Source organism: Crinia signifera, chromosome 8, assembly GCF_055691185.1.
Source record: "Crinia signifera chromosome 8, ASM5569118v1, whole genome shotgun sequence".
Classification (NCBI taxonomy): Eukaryota; Metazoa; Chordata; class Amphibia; order Anura; family Myobatrachidae; genus Crinia; species Crinia signifera.
This window is the reverse complement of record NC_139224.1, coordinates 1638574-1662632: the sequence shown is the minus strand read 5'-3', so window position 1 is coordinate 1662632 and position 24059 is coordinate 1638574. Positions and strand designations below refer to the sequence as shown.

The 24059-nt window shown below is 48.3% G+C and overlaps 1 protein-coding gene across 2 annotated transcripts in view; it reads right to left on the bottom strand.

Annotated features, from left to right (window-relative positions):
* Positions 1–19092, bottom strand: part of LAMB2 (laminin subunit beta 2) — a 156361-nt gene extending 137269 nt beyond the window's left edge. Inside the window, exons 1-2 of one of the 2 annotated variants that reach the window (XM_083155556.1) lie at positions 18873–19092; positions 4656–4781 (exon numbers count right to left, since the gene is read on the bottom strand). In XM_083155556.1, coding sequence (XP_083011682.1) covers positions 4656–4680 — 25 coding nt within the window. In that variant the 5' untranslated portion in view covers positions 4681–4781; positions 18873–19092. Of the gene's footprint in view, positions 1–4655; positions 4782–9385; positions 9448–18872 lie in introns of those variants that run through there. The other variant, XM_083155557.1, reaches the window with a different exon arrangement.
* Positions 19093–24059: the final 4967 nt, after the last annotated feature.

The following is a 24059-nucleotide window of genomic DNA, read 5'->3' as shown; positions in this document are numbered from 1 at the left end:
TTTTACTACAAGGGCCCCTAGTGTACTTGACCACTAGGGGGCGCGATCGCCTGTACTAGGTTCAGCCATAGAGCTCTATGGCTGAACATAGTGATTTTCAGCACTTCCTATTACATCCTGCCTCAGGCAGGATGTAATAGGAATGCTGACACGGCCAGCACAGGGGTCTACATTAGACCCCTGGCTGCCATGGCAACCGATCGGCACCCTCCGATCTCGCCGCGGGGGGCCCTGATCGGCGCCGGAGGGGGGTGCCCCCCCTCCGATCAGCTATTTAAGCACTGCGGGCGCTTTGCCCGCGGTGCTTAAAGGGTTAAACGGCCACGATCGGCGAACTCGCCGCTCGTGGCCGTGAGAGCAGGTACCTGGCTGTAATATACAGCCATTACCTGCTCTCTTTCAAGCCAGCTCACTCCGTGAGCTGGCTTGATTCCCCCGCAACCGTCGTATGACGTAAATGTACGTCATATGTCGGGAAGGGGTTAAATATGACATCATCAGGAACTGAAAACCTGTCACCTGTGAGTGCCTTTGTTTCTAAATACAACATATACATCTATCCCTCTATCCCTCTCTCTATTATATATATTTTTATTTATTTAGTTGATTCATCCCCAGATCTAGAGTTCCTGGACCTATTTTTCCAGAAAAATAGTTCTGGCTCCAGTTATCCACCAATCAGTATGCTGACAGCCATTCACTGTCTAGCTGCAGGCTGGGAAGCAGGAAGAGAATGCTGGACTCGGATTGGTGGATAGCTCCTCCAGTTATCCACCAATCAGTATGTTGACAGCCATTCACTGTCTAGCTGCAGGCTGGGAAGCGGGAAGACAATGTTGCATTCTGATTGGTGTATCAGAGCAGCAGGAGCACCAATGAAAGGCCATATAGTGTAACATAAGTTAAAGAGCACTGGAAGATTTGGATCTGTAGAAAGTACAAAGCTCTATCTGAGGCCTTGTCCCCCCCCATATAAAGGACTTTTGTATAATAATGAGTCCCTGCTTCAGGACTGGTGAAGATGTCGGTAGCTATAAAGAACACAGCACACAAACCACATACGCGGGTTATGGAAAAGGTTACAATAATGGAAACATAAAACAGACAGAGTGGAGTAATCCCTATTGTTACTACGTGGAATGTTTGTTACGGTTCTGCGCTGGGCCGAGCAATTATCCTCCCGAAATCACAGGCAAATTACTGTACAAGCAGATGTTAGAGGGCCGCAGACCATCCGTGGGTGGAAACATCGTAATCAGGAGTTCTCTTCCCAGACCCACGGGGACAAATACCAATTAAATCACATTTTAAGTCTCCATTTACTGTCTTGTGAAAGAAATGACGGCTCGCTGCAATGTCTCATCTGATGCCCAAACACAGGGATTCATATTGTAAAATGTGCGACGGGAACAGAATACTGGCAGGGAAATAAGCCTGGCTGGCAGTCCGTGGGCACCATGTGAGAGGGGGCCTGATGACGGGTAGGAGTTGTACGGTCGACAGGTATTAAGGTGCCCATACACGTTGAGATATGGGGCTGTACTTTTTGTGCTTTGAATTGTGCCGTGCAAATCTGGCACTTGTAGGGGGATGCGATGCGATCCCCCTACATGTGTGGGTGCGATGCACTGCGATGCGATCCCCCTGTGGGTGCGATGCAATGCGATGCGATCCCCCTACATGTGTGGGTGCGATGCACTGCGATGCGATCCCCCTGTGGGTGCGATGCAATGCGATGCGATCCCCCTACATGTGTGGGTGCGATGCAATGCGATCCCCCTACATGTGTGGGTGCGATGCACTGCGATGCGATCCCCCTGTGGGTGCGATGCAATGCGATGCGATCCCCCTACATGTGTGGGTGCGATGCACTGCGATGCGATTCCCCTGTGGGTGCGATGCAATGCGATGCGATCCCCCTACATGTGTGGGTGCGATGCAATGCGTTGCGATCCGATTTTTAAAAAAAATCTACTGATGGACATCGCATCACATGTACTCCTGTACTGATGCGATGCAATGAAGCACAAAATGTACTGCATGCAGATGCTTTTTGTGCTTTACAATATTGTACCTGTGGGGACGCACATCGCATCCCCGCAGGTACACGCACGATTATCACACATGAGATGCGTTTTGTACTTTAAAAGTACAAAACGGATGCGATAATCGCAACGTGTATGGGCACCTTTAGACTGACAATGATTTGTTGGTACTTGTTTCCTAGCACGGCGCCACCGATTTTAATTGTATCCATCGGGTCGGAAAAATCGCATCGATCGCATCGCATGGCCAACCAAATCGCATGCGATGCGATCGACGCGATCGACCCGATTTTTACATTGGAATCAATGTAAAATGGTCCCTGAGACCCGATTTTACATTGATTTCAATGTAAAAAGCCTCAAAACCCCCAATTTTTATAGCAAACCCCCAATAAAGTTAGAAATGCCCCCCCATTGTTAACGCCACCCCGCTATTGGCACCAACCCGAAGTATGGCGAGCACAGCGAGCCCCGCGAGGGGACACGGATACCTTCACAGGTATCCGTGTCCCCTCGCGGCCTTCACAGGTATCCGTGTCCCCTCGCGGCCTTCACAGGTATCCGTGTCCCCTCACGGCCTTCACAGGTATCCGTGTCCCCTCGCGGCCTTCACAGGTATCCGTGTCCCCTCGCGGCCTTCACAGGTATCTGTGTCCCCTCGCGGCCTTCACAGGTATCCGTGTCCCCTCGCGGGGCTAGCTGCGCTGGCCACACTTTCTATTCTCAACTCCACGCCGACGTGGATAGTAGGGGTATGAAAAGGTCGGAGGACGCGTACCGCCACCCCTCGCGGGCTCACTGCGCTCGCCACGCTTCGGGTTGGCGTCAATAGCGGAGTGGCGTTAACAATGGGGGGGGGGGGCAATAAGCATACTTTTTAAACATATTCAATGTGAAATGGGCCATATTGGCCCATTTCACATTGTCACCTATGTAAAATCGGGTTTAAAAATAATTTAACATTGTTCCCTATAGGAAAATCGCGTTAATCGCGTCGGTCGCATCGCGGCCCCTTATTAGGGTCCGCGATGGACGCGATCAACGCGATTTTCACTTTTACCGGCAAATAAGCTTGTAAATGAAAGAAAATCGGGTCCATCGCGTCCATCGCATGCCTTAAGTACCTTAACTTAAGGCATGCGATCAACCCCGACGGGCGCCGTGCTAGGAAACAAGTGCCGATTCCTTCGACCACGATCGGTCGACAGTGTAATTACATCGACAGCATATACATTGACAGTAATATTTGTGGGCACGCCGGCTGTCACAGGGGTCTGGCTGCAATTAGGGCTAGGCTGCAATCAGGGTTAGGCTGCACTTAAGGCCCCATCCACTAGGGTGTACTTCGCATGTGATACCCCACCAACTCATCCAGCGGCTCCAGGGGGGCAGATCAATAAGGATTATACTGCAATTAGGAGCGGATCAAAAACACATGCAATTTGCCCGATTTCACCTGATTTCGTGGACCGATGCGACAGAATTGGGTGAAATTGAACAAAATCGCATTAGTGCAAGACTACCTTTAGGCCGGGATGTATCAACGCTTACCGGTGCGCTGACATCCCCCGTTCGCCTCCGCATTGTGTCCGGCGTATGTATCAATAAATTTTTGCATTTCTGTTGTTAAAAAAACTTCGCCAGCTTGTACTATCGCGGAGTTTCCGGCGCGGTAGTTCCTGTAATAGATTCCTATGCAAGCTGACGCGCTGTGTAATGTATTAACATTCGCAGCACTCAGCTAAGCTTTGGAATAATTCGCCGTCGCCCCGCCAAGCACCCCCAATCCCCGCCGCCCCGCCGCCCACGCAAACCCCCCTCCCCCCCCCCAATCCCCTGCAGCCTTACCTATCGCGCTGGTCCCGGCGGCTCCGTTCTTCTTCTGCTGAGGACCACCACAAAATGGCCGCCCCCATACAGCAGACAGTTTCAGAGAACTGTGTGCTATATTGGGGCGGCCATTTTGTGGTGGTCCTCAGCAGAAGAACGGAGCCGCCGGGACCAGCGAAATAGGTAAGTCTGCGGGGGATTGGGGGGGTGTAACTATAGCACCGCAGCCCCCGGCGCCCCCACATGCACAGCGCCCCCCCGCAATGGCGGGGGCTGCGGTGCTATATTTACGCCGCTGTATATAGCGCTATGTATAGCACTCAGGTCATCATGCTAAATAGCGCTATGCTGGCTGTGTGTTTGGAAAGTTCCTCTAATGTCTGCTGCCCCTACTCCAGTGCATAGAAAAACGAATTAAACAGATCTGCGCAGAATTTCAGATGCGTGTGGGGGTTAAGATGATCGCGACCAGCTGGCTTTAAGGCGGACAAACCTTTGGCACCAAATTATAGCTCCCATGATGCAACTGGTTGACCCCAATCTTCAGATGTTTTGTTGATATCAACAACTAGTTACCAGTCAGGTCAAAATTATGGCACAAGATAGCAGTAATATCAGTGCCGGCTGGCATTGCTCAGTCAGCTGCCATCTAGTGGCCGCCTGTGTGCAAACTGTTGAATTCTTCCCATAGAGGTGAGGAGCAGTGTTAGCCGTTTATTACGTAAGATTGCCATTGCGCATATGTAACTATGGAAGGTAATATAAGGAGGAGCTACATACCAGTAATCACCAGTCTCAGCAGCATTGTGGACTGGGCGGACGTTCTTCTCCAGTGAACCAAGAATATGTGGTGATCGTTCTCTCAGGACAGGACTACAGATGGGGCATTCAGTCCCACAGACTTCACTACATAGGAAGCAACAAAAGAAAGATGGAATTCATTGTTCATTTGGCAGAGACCAAGCGTCTCTCGCTGCAAAGAAAATATGTGTTTCCTCATCCCAAAATCATTGGCTGCGAATCTGGACTACAACCGAGTTATTGGAGAACCCTCCAACCCCTCTCCTGCTCAGCACTTGGCAATGGTGTACTGGAGCATAGGGGGGGGGGGGGGGGGGGCTCTGTATAGATTTGGTAGAGTGTTTAAATTGGGAAATAGCTGACATTATCCAGATAATCGATATCTGGATAATGTCAGTATTATCAAGTTGGAATTACATTGTTTAAAATGTAATGTGTTCCGTAGACAGCAGCAGGTTTCCTATATCTGTACATATTCGTCTCTGGCCTTCCAGAAATAGAGAAACCAAATGAAAATGACACTCTCACCAGGGACCTCTAGGACCGGGTGTGGTACAGGGGTCCGACAGTCGGGATTAGCTCAAAGTCGGAATCCCGACTGGCCGGACCCAGACAGTAGAGACTAAGCCACGCTGCGCTCGCCACCTATTCTATTCTCCCTCTATGGGGGTCGTGGACCCCCACAAGGAAAAATAGCCGACGGCCGTCGGGAACCCGGCTGTCGGTGTTTTGACAGTCGGGATCCCGGTGTTGGGTAAATGCCTGTCGGGATCCCGACTGTCGGGACCCCGTCCTGCACCCCTAGGACCATGGGGAATGCTGGGAAGTGGGTGTACTCAGTGTACAGAGTGTTTGGAGCTAGCAACGTAATAAAAGAGCACAGCAGTGGTTCCCTTGCCTCTGTGTCCTAATGTTTGGAATTACTAGCATAAGAACATAACAGCCCCAACCCCACCACCCTTCCCCCCAACCCACTCTACTTTATATGTTATTAGACCATACCAAGTTGGTAGGAGCAAAATTAGGCACAGTGGTCTCAAAGTGAGGGCCAGCACATACTGTACTCGCCTCCCCTCCCAAAATTTCCAGCAGGCTCCTGAAACTCGAGTGGCCCACCCGGAAAGATGGGGCAAGTCTCCCGCAGGTGGGCTAGGAGGGACCATATAGCCATGATACTGTATACTGGTTAAATGTGTAAGTGATAATTAGGGTGAATGTATCTCAGTGCTGTAATGTTATATCTGTTGGCTACTACCTGTAGCAGAGACACTTGTATTGTATTTGTAGAAGAATATTACTGAGAATTTCCCCTTCCATCTATAACAAAAATCCCCCATAACATATGTGATGGTAACTTGGACAGAGCCGGCTGGTGCCCACTGAGTCCCGGACAGGAGATTAGGAACAGGAGAAAAAGCTGGGCTATTCAAATAGAGGAGCCACCAACTGCCGGTGAGTCAGTTTGGAATGGCAGTTGGTGGCAGTAGATGTGACTCCCCTATTTGAATTTTAAACTGCGCTGCAGACCTGCGTCCACCTGGAGCCACCACTGCTCAGACATAAAATGAGGTTTTGGGACACTTCCCCTATAAGAGGAACAAGAGAAATAGCATCTATGTAACTTAGCATGAGCAGGCTTGGGTGATGGAAGGGAAGAGCGTGGGATGAGCTCCGCCCTGAGCGCTGTTGTGGTGGCATTGTGTATAGTTAAGGGTTACTGCTAAAGGGATTTATTGGCTGGGTTATATCTGTAGTGCCGGCCGGGTCTTGTTTTCTTAGCACTTGGCTCTGTATTTTATAGGCTATTTGTTTGACTGGGACTGAAACATTTGCTTTTAATGGATTATATTTTTCAGTAAAATATATATTTTAGTAATATTTGGTGCGCTGCCTGATCCCACGGATCAGACGTTTGTTTGACAGTTTTTATTACATTCTCTTGTCACTGTATTTTGCAACGTTCTTTGCTGGCCCTTGAAGTCTGTCCAGTTGCGCCTCTACTAAAGCCCCGTACACACTGGGCGATTTTGAGCTGAGAGCAGCTCAATTTTGTCATTTGAGCAGCTTTCCGCTCAAAAACGACCCAGTGTGTACGGGGCAACGATGAGCGCTGAGGCGCAATCCCGCATCATTACCAGCACGTGCCACTCATCTGCTGGAATTACCATGGCGTCCTGCTGTGGAAAGTCCACCCCTGGGAAAATCGATCAGAAGCGTGAACATTTTTGGCCCAGTGATTTTCTCCATCATCGTTGTCCATACACGTTGGGAAAAATTGCCCAGTGTGTATGGACCTTTAGACTTCTGCCATAAGGAAACGTAATACCCCTGTATTGTCTACTTCCTCTGTATAATATTAAAGCCTCCCCTATTTCAAGGACCCCCTTCCTATGTTAGACGGTGCTGTAAGAATCATGGCGTCATGCGGTAGTGGGAGTCATGGAACTACTTACTGAATACATGTATTACATTCCCAGCTCTTTATGTGTTCATATATCACATATACATACAGTATGCCTGGACTAAGGGCCTCATTCAGACGCACGCCACTCTTTTAAGGCATAATTCTTCTAATTAAGAAAAAAGAAAAAACATAACTTTTAATAATATCATTTAAATAGTCCAAAAAAGTGTATTTCATAGCTCGTTTTTTTTTTTAAAATGGTCTGTTTTAAACAATATTACTAAAAGGGTTTTTCATTTTTTCTTATTTAGAATATTTCCTTAAAAGTGTCTCCCAACAAGAGTCTTCATATGTCTATTCCTCGCTTTCACGGCCTGGACAGTACCTGGAACAAACCATGGGGGTTATTCTAGTTCATTCTTTCTGACAAAATCCTTCTTAGATGGACAAAACCATGTGCACGGCGGGTGGGGCAGATGTAACTTGTGCAGAGAGAATTAGATTTGGGTGGGGTTTTTCTTCAAAGTGAGATCTATATTGCAGTGTAAAATAAAGCAGTCAGTATTTTCCCTGCACAGAAACAAAATAACTCACCCAAATCTAATTCTATCTGCACATGTTACATCTGCCCCCCTGCATTGCACATGGTTTTGTCCATCTAAGAAGGATTTTGTCAGAAAGAATGAACTAGAATAAACCCCCATGTTACTATGGAAGGGGAGCCAATACATTTATATTGCTTCTGTGCAGGGTCATGCTGGGTACACACTGGATGATATATAGTGCAAATCACCCAGTGTGTACCCTCAATGTCCCACTCCAGCACATTGCTAAGGACCCCTGTCATCTGTACATGCAGCTCAATCTTGACCAGTGGGGGGCAGGTGACGACACCGGACAATATCGTTACTGTTGTTGATTAGTGTCTATGCCCTATACTGTGACTTCCATGGCTCTGCCGATATAATTAGCAATTTCGGTGGTGCTGGAATCGCCTAGTGTGTACCCAGCATAACTGTCTAGAACATGTTATCTGCCACACCTGCAGCGCAGCATTGGTTTTCCCCATTTGCCTCGTTTTTTTGCTTTGGACACTGCCGGCCCAAAAAAACGGGACGTTCCCGCGATAAGCCAACCCAAAATGATAGGCTAAAATGGAAAGCTAAAAAAACAAAACGGTGTACAGTGTTATTGGCATGTTGGTATGAAAATGATTTACATACAGTAGGTAATATGACTATTAAAGAAATTCTGTACTGAATTAAGAAGAGGATTCTTCACCATTAGAGCAGGAACATTCTGGAACTCATTGCTGGTAACACTGTTAGTGAATTTACATCAAAACTGGATGCATTTCTGGCCACTAAGGGAATCCTATAGATATGAGTGGTACTTGTGTAGTTTCATGGCGCCACTAGATCGCATGCGATATCGCATGTGATTTGACATCTACTACTACTACTACGCATGTAGTAGTAGTAGTTTGTTTATTTATAAGGCGCCACAAAGTGTCCACAGCGCCGTACATAGCAAACAAAAAACAAATGACAAGGTAACGTACAGGGTGTGGTGATAAAATACAGCATAAATAGGGGTATAGCTGGTAGAACTAAAATCAGCATCAGTTCAGAAGTAGGTGTCGAAATTGTCGAGGAGACTGAAGATGAAGTAGAGGAAGGGAAGAACAGGACAGGAGCACAGGTGAGGTAATGAGGTAGGGTGAGTACGTGAGGCAGGAGGACCCTACTCATAAGAGTTAATATACTAAAAGGAGGTGGGTGGACGAACGAAAAACAATAGGATAAGTAGGAACGGATGGGAACGGAGGCAGGATAGGAGGATAGCGATATCCATTTCATTATCCCACGATCCACTAGGGCGTGGAGTTGATTTTATATAGTCTGGTGAGCGCAGCGTGCCACCAAGCCCGAAGCGTGGCGAGCGGCTACGGAATTGCATGCAAATGGCATGCGATATCGTGGGTCGCTTTGAAACAACATCGGTGTCCCGTCGCGGGGCTCACTGCACTCGCCACGCTTCAGGCTCACCACACTATATAAAATCAACTCCACGCCCTATTGGATAGTGAAATGGATAGTAAATCACATGCGATCTAGTGGCACCGTGAAACTACACAAGTACCATATGACTTAAGGTGCGTACACACGGTAAGATATAGTGCACAATCTCGCACACTATCTAGCTAGTTTCGAATAGCATGCTAGATAGTGCGCTATATCTTACCATGTGTACGCACTATCTAGCTAGTTTAGAATAGCATGCTAGATAGTGCGCTATATCTTACCGTGTGTACGCACTATCCGACGTACGATGCGCGCTCCCGCTGGTCGTCTGGCAGGGAGCTGCTCGGGTGAGCATACAACCCAATTCTGGCTAGAACGTATAAGATAGTATACTGTAGTACAGCTGTGACGTCATATCGTGTATGATATCTTATGCACATTGTACGTTATTTTAAGCACAAATCTTATGCTTTTGACCACTGGGACTTTCCTGGGAAATCGTATACAATATCATACGGAACATAAATCGCACCGTGGGTACGCACCTTTACTCAAATCAGTAGTTACAAGTTACGTCTTTTTTCAGCCCTAATTACTATGTTACTATGTAATAAGACAACTCGATCTCGATATCCCATGTGTACTGGGGAGACAAAAGTCACCACATTTTAAAGATGAGGAGGGGTGCGGACTTCTCTATCAGAATGTCTGGGGGGGGGGGGGGGTGATTCAGGACCGCTTGTTAAGCAGATTTTCATCCAATTCCGATCCAGTGCGCAGTCCCGTGCACATCAGATCGGATGCGGAGATCGCATGTGCTGCATTATTTATTGGAATCGGCAGGATCCAGCAGCGCTTGCTGGGGTTGTATATGATACACTTACAATGTATATATATGTCATATGTGTATCGCGCGGTTCAGCGGGGATCATGTGCAACTTCTACCCACGGTAATGTCACACAAGTGTATGGGGGCCCAGCATTATCCAAAGCCCTAATCCACTCTAACCCCTCACTGTAAATGCAACTTAATCCTTCATGCAATCCCACATCCTAACAGGACAGCCGCCTTCCCAAATCCCTCCAGCACCGTGCAGAGAGCCCACATCACTGCTCCGTGCTAGACCATATGCACCATATGCACATCACTGCTCCGAGCTAAACCATATGCACCATATGCACATCACTGCTCCGTGCTAAACCATATGCACCATATGCACATCACTGCTCCGTGCTAAACCATATGCACCATATGCACATCACTGCTCCGTGCTAAACCATATGCACCATATGCACATCACTGCTCCGTGCTAAACCATATGCACATCACTGCTCCGTGCTAAACCATATGCACCATATGCACATCACTGCTCCGAGCTAAACCATATGCACCATATGCACATCACTGCTCCGTGCTAAACCATATGCACCATATGCACATCACTGCTCCGTGCTAAACCATATGCACCATATGCACATCACTGCTCCGTGCTAGACCATATGCACCATATGCACATCACTGCTCCGTGCTAAACCATATGCACCATATGCACATCACTGCTCCGTGCTAAACCATATGCACCATATGCACATCACTGCTCCGTGCTGCACCATATGCACATCACTGCTCCGTGCTAAACCATATGCACCATATGCACATCACTGCTCCGTGCTAAACCATATGCACCATATGCACATCACTGCTCCGTGCTAAACCATATGCACCATATGCACATCACTGCTCCGTGCTAAACCATATGCACATCACTGCTCCGTGCTAAACCATATGCACCATATGCACATCACTGCTCCGTGCTAAACCATATGCACCATATGCACATCACTGCTCCGTGCTAAACCATATGCACCATATGCACATCACTGCTCCGTGCTAAACCATATGCACCATATGCACATCACTGCTCCGTGCTAAACCATATGCACCATATGCACATCACTGCTCCGTGCTAGACCATATGCACCATATGCACATCACTGCTCCGTGCTAGACCATATGCACCATATGCACATCACTGCTCCGTGCTAGACCATATGCACCATATGCACATCACTGCTCCGTGCTAAACCATATGCACCATATGCACATCACTGCTCCGTGCTAAACCATATGCACCATATGCACATCACTGCTCCGTGCTAAACCATATGCACCATATGCACATCACTGCTCCGTGCTAAACCATATGCACCATATGCACATCACTGCTCCGTGCTAAACCATATGCACCATATGCACATCACTGCTCCGTGCTAAACCATATGCACCATATGCACATCACTGCTCCGTGCTAAACCATATGCACATCACTGCTCCGTGCTAAACCATATGCACCATATGCACATCACTGCTCCGTGCTAAACCATATGCACATCACTGCTCCGTGCTAAACCATATGCACCATATGCACATCACTGCTCCGTGCTAGACCATATGCACAAAAATACATTTATTGATGATCCTTATTGTGCATATTATTTACAATCTGGTCTAATGTGTATCCAGCTCAAGGGAGGTGTAAAGGTGCGTAAACACGGTAAGATATAGTGCACAATCTCGCACACGATCTAGCTAGTTTAGAATGCTAGATAGTGCGCTACATCTTACCGTGTGTACGCACTATCCGACGTACGATGCGCGCTCCCGCTGGTCGTCTGGCAGGGAGCTGCTCGGGTGAACATGCAACTCAATCTGTCTAGAAAGCATAAGATAGTATACTGTAGTACAGCTGTGACGTCCTATCGTATATGATATCTTATGCACATTGTACCTTATTTTAAGCACAAATCTTATGCTTTTGACCACTGGGACTTTCCTGGGAAATCTTATACAATATCATACGGAACATAAATCGTACCGTGGGTACGCACCTTAAGTGTTTTGCCGCAGTTGCTAAACGTATTCATTCATACCACAGCGCTACAATCAGTACAGACATTACGCACAGCGCTACAATCAGTACAGACGTTACGCACAGCGCTACAATCAGTCCAGACATTACGCACAGCGCCACACTCAGTCCAGACATTACGCACAGCGCGACAATCAGTCCAGACATTACGCACAGCGCTACAATCAGTCCAGACATTACACACAGCGCTACCATCAGTCCAGACATTACGCACAGCGCTACAATCAGTCCAGACATTACGCACAGCGCTACAATCAGTACAGACATTACACACAGCGCTACAATCAGTACAGACATTACGCACAGCGTCACAATCAGTACAGACATTACGCACAGCGCTACAATCAGTCCAGACATTACGCACAGCGCTACAATCAGTACAGACATTACACACAGCGCTACAATCAGTACAGACATTACGCACAGCGCCACAATCAGTACAGACATTACGCACAGCGCTACAATCAGTCCAGACATTACGCACAGCGCTACAATCAGTACAGACATTACACACAGCGCTACAATCAGTCCAGACATTACGCACAGCCCTACAATCAGTACAGTCATTACGCACAGCGCTACAATCAGTACAGACATTACGCACAGCGCTACAATCAGTACAGACATTACGCACAGCGCTACAATCAGTACAGACATTACGCACAGCGCTACAATCAGTACAGACATTACGCACAGCCCTACAATCAGTCCAGACATTACGCACAGCCCTACAATCAGTACAGACATTACGCACAGCGCTACAATCAGTACAGTCATTACGCACAGCGCTACAATCAGTACAGACATTACGCACAGCGCTACAATCAGTCCAGACATTACGCACAGCGCTACAATCAGTCCAGACATTACGCACAGCCCTACAATTAGTCCAGACATTACGCACAGCCCTACAATCAGTCCAGACATTACACACAGCGCTACAATCAGTACAGTCATTACGCGCAGCGCTACAATCAGTACAGACATTACGCACAGCGCTACAATCAGTACAGACATTACACACAGCGCTACAATCAGTACAGACATTACGCACAGCGCTACAATCAGTCCAGACATTACGCACAGCCCTACAATCAGTCCAGACATTACGCACAGCCCTACAATCAGTCCAGACATTACACACAGTGCTACAATCAGTACAGTCATTACGCACAGCGCTACAATCAGTACAGACATTACGCACAGCGCTACAATCAGTACAGACATTACGCACAGCGCTACAATCAGTACAGACATTAGGCACAGCGCTACAATCAGTCCAGACATTACGCACAGCCCTACAATCAGTCCAGACATTACGCACAGCGCTACAATCAGTACAGACATTACGCACAGTGCTACAATCAGTCCAGACATTACGCACAGCGCTACAATCAGTACAGACATTACGCACAGCGCTACAATCAGTACAGACATTACGCACAGCGCTACAATCAGTACAGACATTACGCACAGCAATACAATCAGTCCAGACATTACGCACAGCGCTACAATCAGTCCAGACATTACGCACAGTGCTACAATCAGTCCAGACATTACGCACAGCCCTACAATCAGTACAGACATTACGCACAGCGCTACAATCAGTACAGACATTACACACAGCGCTACAATCAGTACAGACATTACGCACAGCGCTACAATCAGTACAGACATTACACACAGCGCTACAATCAGTACAGACATTACGCACAGCGCTACAATCAGTACAGACATTACGCACAGCATTACAATCAGTCCAGACATTACACACAGCGCTACAATCAGTCCAGACATTACGCACAGCGCTACCATCAGTCCAGATATTACGCACAGCGCCACAATCAGTCCAGACATTACGCACAGCGCTACAATCAGTCCAGACATTACGCACAGCGCTACCATCAGTCCAGATATTACGCACAGCGCCACAATCAGTCCAGACATTACGCACAGCGCTACAATCAGTCCAGACATTACGCACAGCGCCACAATCAGTACAGACATTACGCACAGCGCTACAATCAGTCCAGACATTACGCACAGCGCTGCCATCAGTCCAGATATTACGCACAGCGCCACAATCAGTCCAGACATTACGCACAGCCCTACAATCAGTCCAGACATTACGCACAGCGCTACAATCAGTCCAGACATTACGCACAGCGCTACAATCAGTCCAGACATTACACACAGCGCTACAATCAGTCCAGACATTACACACAGCGCTACAATCAGTACAGACATTACGCACAGTGCTACAATCAGTACAGACATTACGCACAGCGTTACAATCAGTCCAGACATTACGCACAGCGCTACAATCAGTCCAGACATTACGCACAGCGCTACCGTCAGTCCAGATATTACGCACAGCGCCACAATCAGTCCAGACATTACGCACAGCGCTACAATCAGTCCAAACATTACGCACAGCGCCACAATCAGTACAGACACTACGCACAGCGCTACAATCAGTCCAGACATTACGCACAGCCCTACAATCAGTACAGACATTACGCACAGCGCTACAATCAGTCCAGACATTACGCACAGCGCTACAATCAGTCCAGACATTACACACAGCGCTACAATCAGTCCAGACATTACGCACAGCTCTACAATCAGTCCAGACATTACGCACAGCGCTACAATCAGTACAGACATTACGCACATCGCTACAATCAGTCCAGACATTACGCACAGCCCTACAATCAGTCCAGACATTACGCACAGCGCTACAATCAGTCCAGACATTACGCACAGCCCTACAATCAGTCCAGACATTACGCACAGCGCTACAATCAGTACAGACATTACGCACAGCCCTACAATCAGTACAGACATTACGCACAGCGCCACAATCAGTACAGACATTACGCACAGCGCTACAATCAGTCCAAACATTACGCACAGCGCTACAATCAGTACAGACATTACGCACAGCGCTACAATCAGTACAGACATTACGCACAGCGCCACAATCAGTACAGACATAACGCACAGCGCTACAATCAGTCCAGACATTATGCACAGCGCTACAATCAGTCCAGACATTATGCACAGCGCCACAATAAGTACAGACATTACGCACAGCGTTATCCGATGCTGGATATAAAGAGACACATGGACATCTATGATAATTATTCATTGCTGTTCGGAGTTGCATAGCAAGCAAAACAATTAGTTTTAACAGCCTTAACCGACATCTGGTTTTGAAGAATTTGTTCCAAAAATGTGTCTCTGGCAATATCCCTGGGTAGAGAAACATATTGTTCTGGCTTCTGGATCTAGTGGCTCCCTCCTATTCCCATATATTGATGAGTGCACAGTATCACCTCTATGCTTCTGTTCTGTAGGCTGTGTGTAATTCCTATGCCCCTTTCTAAAATAACCCTGGTCGATCTCGGGTTGTTGCCGGGTTGTCCTGTGTCGGCGTGCGGTGTGAAAGGGCAATGCCGAATATCCTAGATCCAGCAACCTGTCAATCCTACCCGGGATATAAACAGTGTTATTCCCTGGTCAGACCCGGGTTGCTGGGCAGTGTGAACCGGGTCCAGCTACCTGGTTCCCGGTCACTTCTATGGAGGAGGTAGCAGTGTCACCTTAGTGCTGCCTCCTCCCCCGGCCAATGCACTGCTGCTCTGCTCCACCAGTGGAGGATCCAGAGAAAGGGGGGCTGCTTCACAGTACAAAATTCAAATAGGGGAGTCACACCAACTGGCATCCTCATTGACTCATTGGCAGTTAGTTGGTGGCTCCCCTATTTGAATTTTGAACTGTGCTGCAGCCCCCCTCTGGATCCACCAATGGTTCTTACTCGGTGTAATGTATAAATGAATGGGGTTTAGTGGTCCTGTCAGGTTCTTTAATAGGAATCCTACATGTACAGGTCTAAAGGGGCATCCACGCGTAGAGATGTGTAAGGGGCATCCACACGTAGAGATGTGTAAGGGGCATCCACACGTAGAGATGTGTAAGGGGCATCCACACGTAGAGATGTGTAAGGGGCATCCACACGTAGAGATGTGTAAGGAGCATCCACACGTAGAGATGTGTAAGGGGCATCCACACGTAGAGATGTGTAAGGGGCATACACACGTAGAGATGTGTAAGGGGCATCCACGCGTAGAGATGTGTAAGGAGCATCCACGCGTAGAGATGTGTAAGGGGCATCCACGCGTAGAGATGTGTAAGAGGCATCCACACGTAGAGATGTGTAAGGGGCATCCACACGTAGAGATGTGTAAGGAGCATCCACACGTAGAGATGTGTAAGGGGCATCCACGCGTAGAGATGTGTAAGGGGCATCCACACGTAGAGATGTGTAAGGGGCATCCACGCGTAGAGATGTGTAAGGGGCATCCACACGTAGAGATGTGTAAGAGGCATCCACACGTAGAGATGTGTAAGGGGCATCCACGCGTAGAGATGTGTAAGGGGCATCCACACATAGAGATGTGTAAGGGGCATCCACACGTAGAGATATGTAAGGGGCATCCACACGTAGAGATGTGTAAGGGGCATCCACACGTAGAGATGTGTAAGGGGCATCCACGCGTAGAGATGTGTAAGGGGCATCCACACGTAGAGATGTGTAAGAGGCATCCACGTGTAGAGATGTGTAAGGAGCATCCACACGTAGAGATGTGTAAGGGGCATCCACATGTAGAGATGTGTAGGGGGCATCCACGTGTAGAGATGTGTAAGGGGCATCCACACGTAGAGATGTGTAAGGGGCATCCACGAGTAGAGATGTGTAAGGGGCATCCACACGTAGAGATGTGTAAGGGGCATCCACTTGTAGAGATGTGTAAGGGGCATACACACGTAGAGATGTGTAAGGGGCATCCACACGTAGAGATGTGTAAGGGGCATCCACACGTAGAGATGTGTAAGGGGCATCCACACGTAGAGATGTGTAAGGGGCATCCACACGTAGAGATGTGTAAGGGGCATCCACACGTAGAGATGTGTAAGGGGCATACACGCATAGAGATGTGTAAGAGGCATCCACGCATAGAGATGTGTAAGGGGCATACACACGTAGAGATGTGTAAGAGGCATCCACACGTAGAGATGTGTAAGGGGCATCCACACGTAGAGATGTGTAAGGGGCATTCACACGTAGAGATGTGTAAGGGGCATACACACGTAGAGATGTGTAAGGGGCATCCACACGTAGAGATGTGTAAGGGGCATCCACACGTAGAGATGTGTAAGGGGCATCCACATGTAGAGATGTGTAAGAGGCATCCACACATAGAGATAAGTAAGGGGCATCCACACGTAGAGATGTGTAAGGGGCATCCACACGTAGAGATGTGTAAGGAGCATCCACAAGTAGAGATGTGTAAGAGGCATCCACACGTAGAGATGTGTAAGGAGCATCCACACGTAGAGATGTGTAAGAGGCATCCACACGTAGAGATGTGTAAGAGGCATCCACACGTAGAGATGTGTAGGGGGAATCCACACGTAGAGATGTGTAAGGGGCATACACATGTAACGATGTGTGTGGTACTTGTGTATTTTGGCGGCGCCCATCGCATTGCATACCATAAGGCATACGATGGTATGCGATGCGACGCGATATCGCGCGATGCTGTACAATGTCATACAATTTTAAAATTGTATGACATTGTACATGGCATACAATGCCATACAATGCGATGCGATTAAACATTGTAAATGCACCCCCACGCCACCCCCCCACCCCCCACTATAAACGTGAACCCGAAGCGTGGCGAGCGCTGCGAGCCCGCGAGGGGTGGCGGTACGCATCCTCAGACCTTTTCATACCCCCACTATACACGTCGGCGTGGAGAATAGAAAGTGTGGCGAGTGCAGCAAGCCACCGAGCCCGAAGTGTGGCGAGCGCAGCGAGCCCCGTGAGGGGACGCGGATATCTGTGAAGCCCGCGAGGGGACTCCGATACCTGTGAAGGTATCCGCGTGCGCTCGCCACGCTTCGGGCTCGGTGGCTCGCTGCGCTCGCCACACTTTCTATTCTCAACTCCACGCCGACGTGGATAGTGGGGGTATGAAAAGGTCGGAGGACGCGTACCGCCGCCCCTCGCGGGCTCGCAGCGCTCGCCACGCTTCGGGTTCACGTTTATAGTGGGGGGGGGGTGGCGTGGGGGTGCATTTCACATTGTAAGCACCCATTATGGTGCTTATACGATCTTTCATCGCATAGGGGGCAAAAATCGATGCATGTCATGCGATGCGGCGCGTTGAAAACATTGCGCGATGCACATCGGAGGCGCCGCTATAATACACAAGTACCATGTGTGCTCAGCGATTTAGGGTAGGTGATTTCCCTGTGTCCAGATCCACAGTCAGAAGGTCAGAGCCTCAGTGTTGCGCTGTTGTTATTTTCCAGTGTGTTATATTAGGGCAACATGCACAAGGCAGAGGCAAAAAAACATCAACATATGAAAAGGTCGACATGATTTTTTAAAATTGTGTCAGTGTTGACACCTGAGCACCTGCACCACCACCGTGTACCCTCACATAGCTTGCTCCACTGCGTTCAGCGTACTTTATCATTACCCATGTTGACCGTTTGCATGTGTCGTCCTTTTGACTATGTCGAACATATGCTGTCAGCCTATTAGCTGTCTCGTAAGCATTACCAACTGACAGCAGCGTCTATCCAGTGAGTCAGGGGCTGTCATGCAGAGCTGGGACTTGTAGTGCCACATGAGATATTATCGGTGTCTTATCCAGTTCCTCCTCTACAATCACACATAACAAGTGGAACATACACAGCACAGACCCCAGCAGCACACCGATGCCCCATCTGCTCATATAAATCCTGGTGGCCGGGCACTTACCCAATCACAGGGGGTCCCGAGCACAGGTAACCAGCCCAGCTGTCGGCTCCCTCACTGCCGCTTCCCTGCAGAAATCTCCATCTGAGCTCTCCCTGAAGTTATTTCCAATCTTATGACAGGGGGAAAGTTTGGTCCAGTGCTGTGGAGGGAGGGACCTGTGACACAGTGCAGCTGAGACTGAGCTTCCATCCAGCTCTAACTGCAGACGGGGCCAGGCAACTGGAAATACAAAGCAGGAGTGTTCCCAGAGCCCTGGCCAATGTGAGGGTGGTACTAAGCCCCAGCGGCACTCAGGTTACACCATGCTCCCAGTATACGCAGCAGGCTTACAGGGCTGTCATACTGTCTGACAGCGTCATTTCTGTTACTCTGTGTGTGTGTGTGTGTATATATATATATAGAGGATATGTACTAAGCCCCAGCGGCACTCAGGTTACACCATGCTCCCAGTATACGCAGCACGCTTACAGGGCTGTCATACTGTCTGACAGCGTCATTTCTGTTACTGTGTGTGTGTGTGTGTGTGTGTGTGTATATATATATATATACAGTATATAGAGGATATGTACTAAGCCCTAGCGGCACTCAGGTTACACCATGCTCCCAGTATACGCAGCACGCTCACAGGGCTGTTATACTGTCTGACAGCGTCATTTCTGTTACTCTGTGTGTGTGTGTGTGTGTGTGTGTGTGTATATGTATATATATATATATATATATATATATATATATATATATACAGTATATAGAGGATATGTACTAAGCCCCAGCGGCACTCAGGTTACACCATGCTCCCAGTATACGCAGCAGGCTCACAGGGCTGTCATACTGTCTGACAGCGTCATTTCTGTTACTCTGTGTGTGTGTGTGTGTGTGTGTATATATATATATATATATATATACAGTATATAGAGGATATGTACTAAGCCCCAGCAGCACTCAGGTTACACCATGCTCCCAGTATACGCAGCACGCTCACAGAGCTGTCATACTGTCTGACAGCGTCATTTCTGTTACTCTGTGTGTGTGTGTGTGTGTGTGTATATATATATATATATATATATATATATATATATATATATATATATATATATACAGTATATAGAGGATATGTACTAAGCCCCAGCGGCACTCAGGTTACACCATGCTCCCAGTATACGCAGAACGCTCACAGAGCTGTCATACTGTCTGACAGCGTCATTTCTGTTACTGTGTGTGTGTGTGTGTGTGTGTGTGTATATATATATATATATATATATACAGTATATAAGTATATAGAGGATATGTACTAAGCCCCAGCGGCACTCAGGTTACACCATGCTCCCAGTATACGCAGAACGCTCACAGAGCTGTCATACTGTCTGACAGCGTCATTTCTGTTACTCTGTGTGTGTGTGTGTGTGTGTGTGTGTGTGTATATATATATATATATATATATATATATATATATACAGTATATAAGTATATAGAGGATATGTACTAAGCCCCAGCGGCACTCAGGTTACACCATGCTCCCAGTATACGCAGCAGGCTCACAGACCTGTCATATTGTCTGACAGCGTCATTTCTGTTACTCTGTGTGTGTGTGTGTGTGTGTGTGTATATATATATATATATATAGATCAGGGTTGCCAACCCTCCCGGAATGGCCGGGAGGATCCTGAAAATCGGGTCCCCCTCCCGGTCCCCCGGAAAGGGGGGCAACCCTCCCGGATTCCGGCTGTCCCCTCCCCCCCCCCTCATTTACCTTGTGGTGGCCGTAGCCCGTAGCGTTAAATTGCCGCGATCCGCGGCATTTCGTCGGAAAGGGGCGGGGCTAAATATGCAAATCGCGTATTTTGGGCCCCGCCCCCTCATCGGAGACCCGCGTATTGCGGTATTTGCATTACTGGGGGCAGGGACTGATGATGCTCCATCAGGCCCCGCCCCCAGAAGTGATGTAGACAGTCTCCTCTCCGGGGTTCTCCCGGAGAGGAGATTGTAAAAGTCGGCAACCCTGATATAGATAGATAGATAGATAGATAGATAGATAGATGATATGTACTAAGCCCCAGCGGCACTGAGGTTACACTATGCTCCCAGTATACGCAGCAGGCTCACAGGGCTGTTATATTGTCTGACAGCGTCAATTCTGTTGCACTCTCTCTCTCTCTTTCCCTCTCTCTCTATATATGTAGATAGAGGATATGTAGAGACCTGGAGAGTGATAAAGTACCAGCCAATCAGCACCATACTACCATGTTACAGGCTCTAAGGCAAATTATTAGGTATTAAACCTTAAAAAGCGATGAACATGAGGGTGATAAGATTGGCCCCTAACTGTCATTTTTCAAACATGGCCTATACCATGACAGCTTAGAGCTGATTGGCTGGACATTTATCACTATTTATCACCCTTGTGTTTATTTTTGGGCTAGATGCACTAAACTTGAAAAGTGATCAAATAGAGAGTGATAAACCACCAGCCAATCAGCTCCTAACTGCCATGTCACAGACTGTGTTTGAAAAATTACAGGTATGAGCTGATTGGTTGGTCATTTATCACTCTCCATTGTATCTATTTTCAAGGCTTAGTATAGCTCACCCTTTAAGGCAGGCATGTCCAACCTGTGGCCCTCCAGCTGTTTTGAAACTACAAGCCCCATCATGCATTGCTACAGTTTTGCTATTGGGGAATGCTGAAACTATGGCAATGCATGCTGGGATGTGTAGTTTCACAACAGCTGGAGGGCCCCAGGTTGGACATGCCTGCTTTAAGGCCTAATACATCTGCCCCTGTGTTTGAAAAATGGCAGTTAGGGGTGGATTGGCTGGGACTTTATCTCTCTCCAGTTTATCACTCCCCAAGGCTTAGAATAAATTATTACTTGTTTAAAGCAAAGGGGAGGATGTAGATCAGGGGCAGCCTTTGGCTTTCCAGTCGTGGAACTACTACTCCCAGCATGGAATGTTATCATGGAGCTGCTTTCATCTCACCATCTGCTGTCACAGTGAGAATGTGTCGGATGTCGCTGGGCACCCTGGGCTGCGTTCCGTGGCATCTAGTGGGTGCCCGCAGGGCCAGATTAACAATGGGTGGATGGGAATACAGCTCCAGGCCTCCACATAGAAATAGGTCCATTATTACTACAGCAAAATGGCGGCCAGCTGCCCCCCACACGGTCACCCCTGAATCACAACCCAAAAAATAAAGAAATACCGGTGCCTAGAAGTCCTTGTACACACATTTTACTAAGGGTGGATTGATGCCATAAGGTGGCAAATAGGTGCCGTATACCCAAGGTCATAGATGGCATATTTCTATGCCCTTCCCGTTAGTACACTGGAGGTCCCCAGCCGCCGCTGCCCCAGCCGTCTGTCAGTCATCACACAGGTGGGAGTCCCCGGTGCCGCCCGAACCGCCCCGAGCCTGCCTTCTACGTCACTGCTGCAAAATGACAGGCGGCTAGAGGCTGGGGGAGCGGCAGGGGTTAGAAGATCTCCAGCGCACGATCGCCGGAGCACAGGTGATTGGGGGGGGGGGGGAAGGGCTCGGGGGTGTGACGGGGGGCTCAAGAGGGGGTGCACCACTGGCGCGCACCTATTTCATATTTGTGGTATGCCCGGAAAACCCAAGGGGTTAATGTCCCTGTGTACTACAGAGCATGGGGTCCTTATTCTGGCCCATTCGCAGGGCTGCATTCGTTTGCATGGGGCCGATTTCTGCAGATCTGCATGTGCTGGGTTGCACGCACTCATCCTTGCGAGCAGAGGGCGGGGCAGCTCATTAGCATACGGGAACGTTCAGCGTTTCCAGTCGCAATTCGCCACCATTCGCAAGGTTGACTCGCAAGGGTGTGAATTCGCATCCGAACGAAGCAGCCAGAATAACCCCCTAAATGTAGAGCATGTAGCAGGTCTGACGTACTGATTCTAATGGGAACATTCTGAGACAAGAATAACCACATACTGCCCCCTAGTGGAGAGCAGGCGTCATTACCTACTAATACAGGCTGGGCTGTCATATGGGGCATAGGGTTGACGGCATTAAGGCGACACCTAAAATAGGGGAAGCGGTCATCTATTAGAATGAACTTAGGTCTACAGTCATTAGGTCGACCCCACTAGGTCGACTGGCAGGAAGGTCGACCTGACTTAAGGTCGACATGAGCCAAGGTCAACATGACTTAAGGTCGAATTTGCATAAAGGTCGACATGAGGAAGGTCGACTGGTCATAAGGTCGACATGGGTTTTTCACAGTTTTTTGAGCCGACATGTGCCGACAGGCGGTATTTCATGCCCTACCATCCACTAGGGCGTGGTGGGAGAATAAAATAGTGTGCCGAGCGCAGCGAGGCACCGTGCCCGAAGCATTGCGAGCGAAGCGAGGGTCCGATTCTCATTGCCAACTGTGTCCATGTCGACTGTGTCGACATTCGGATAAAAAAACAGTGAAAAACCCATGTCGACCTTATGACCAGTCGACCTTCCTCATGTCGACCTTTATGCAAATTCGACCTTAAGTTATGTCGACCTTGGCCCATGTCGACCTTAAGTCAGGTCGACCTTCCTGCCAGTCGACCTAGTGGGGTCGACCTAATGACTGTAGACCTAAGTTCATTCTGACAGATGTCCCGATTCCCTAAAATAGGTAGACATGGCTAAGGTCGAGAAAAGTTGGCAGATCACTCAAGCATGGTCATAATGGGAAGGTCGTCAGTCAAAAGGTCGACAAGAGGTTTTCCCAAAAATATTCTTGAATGTCAACATAGTCGACATGGAGGCTGTCTAAGGCACACTATTATATTCTCCCACTACGGCGTAGTCCATGGTAGGGCATGAAATACGGCCTGTCGGCACATGCCGGCTCAAAAACAAAGGTGACAAACTGATGTCGACCTTTTGACTGTCAACCTAGCCATTGGCGACCTAATGACTGTATCTCTATATTCCGTGTATTAGATAGTTCACCTCCCTACTATTGTACATGGAGACACATCATTGTGCATTGTGGAATATATCACAGTATACTCAATAATAAGACATTAATAATGTGAGCAATATACACTATACACGGGTCGGTCACAGTAGAAATTAATACATAGTTATATGTCAGTAATAATGAGCCTCTCGCCGTACAGCAATACCAGCGGCGTAACTATAGCACCGCAGCCCCCGTCACCGCGGGGGGGGGGGGTCGCTGTGCA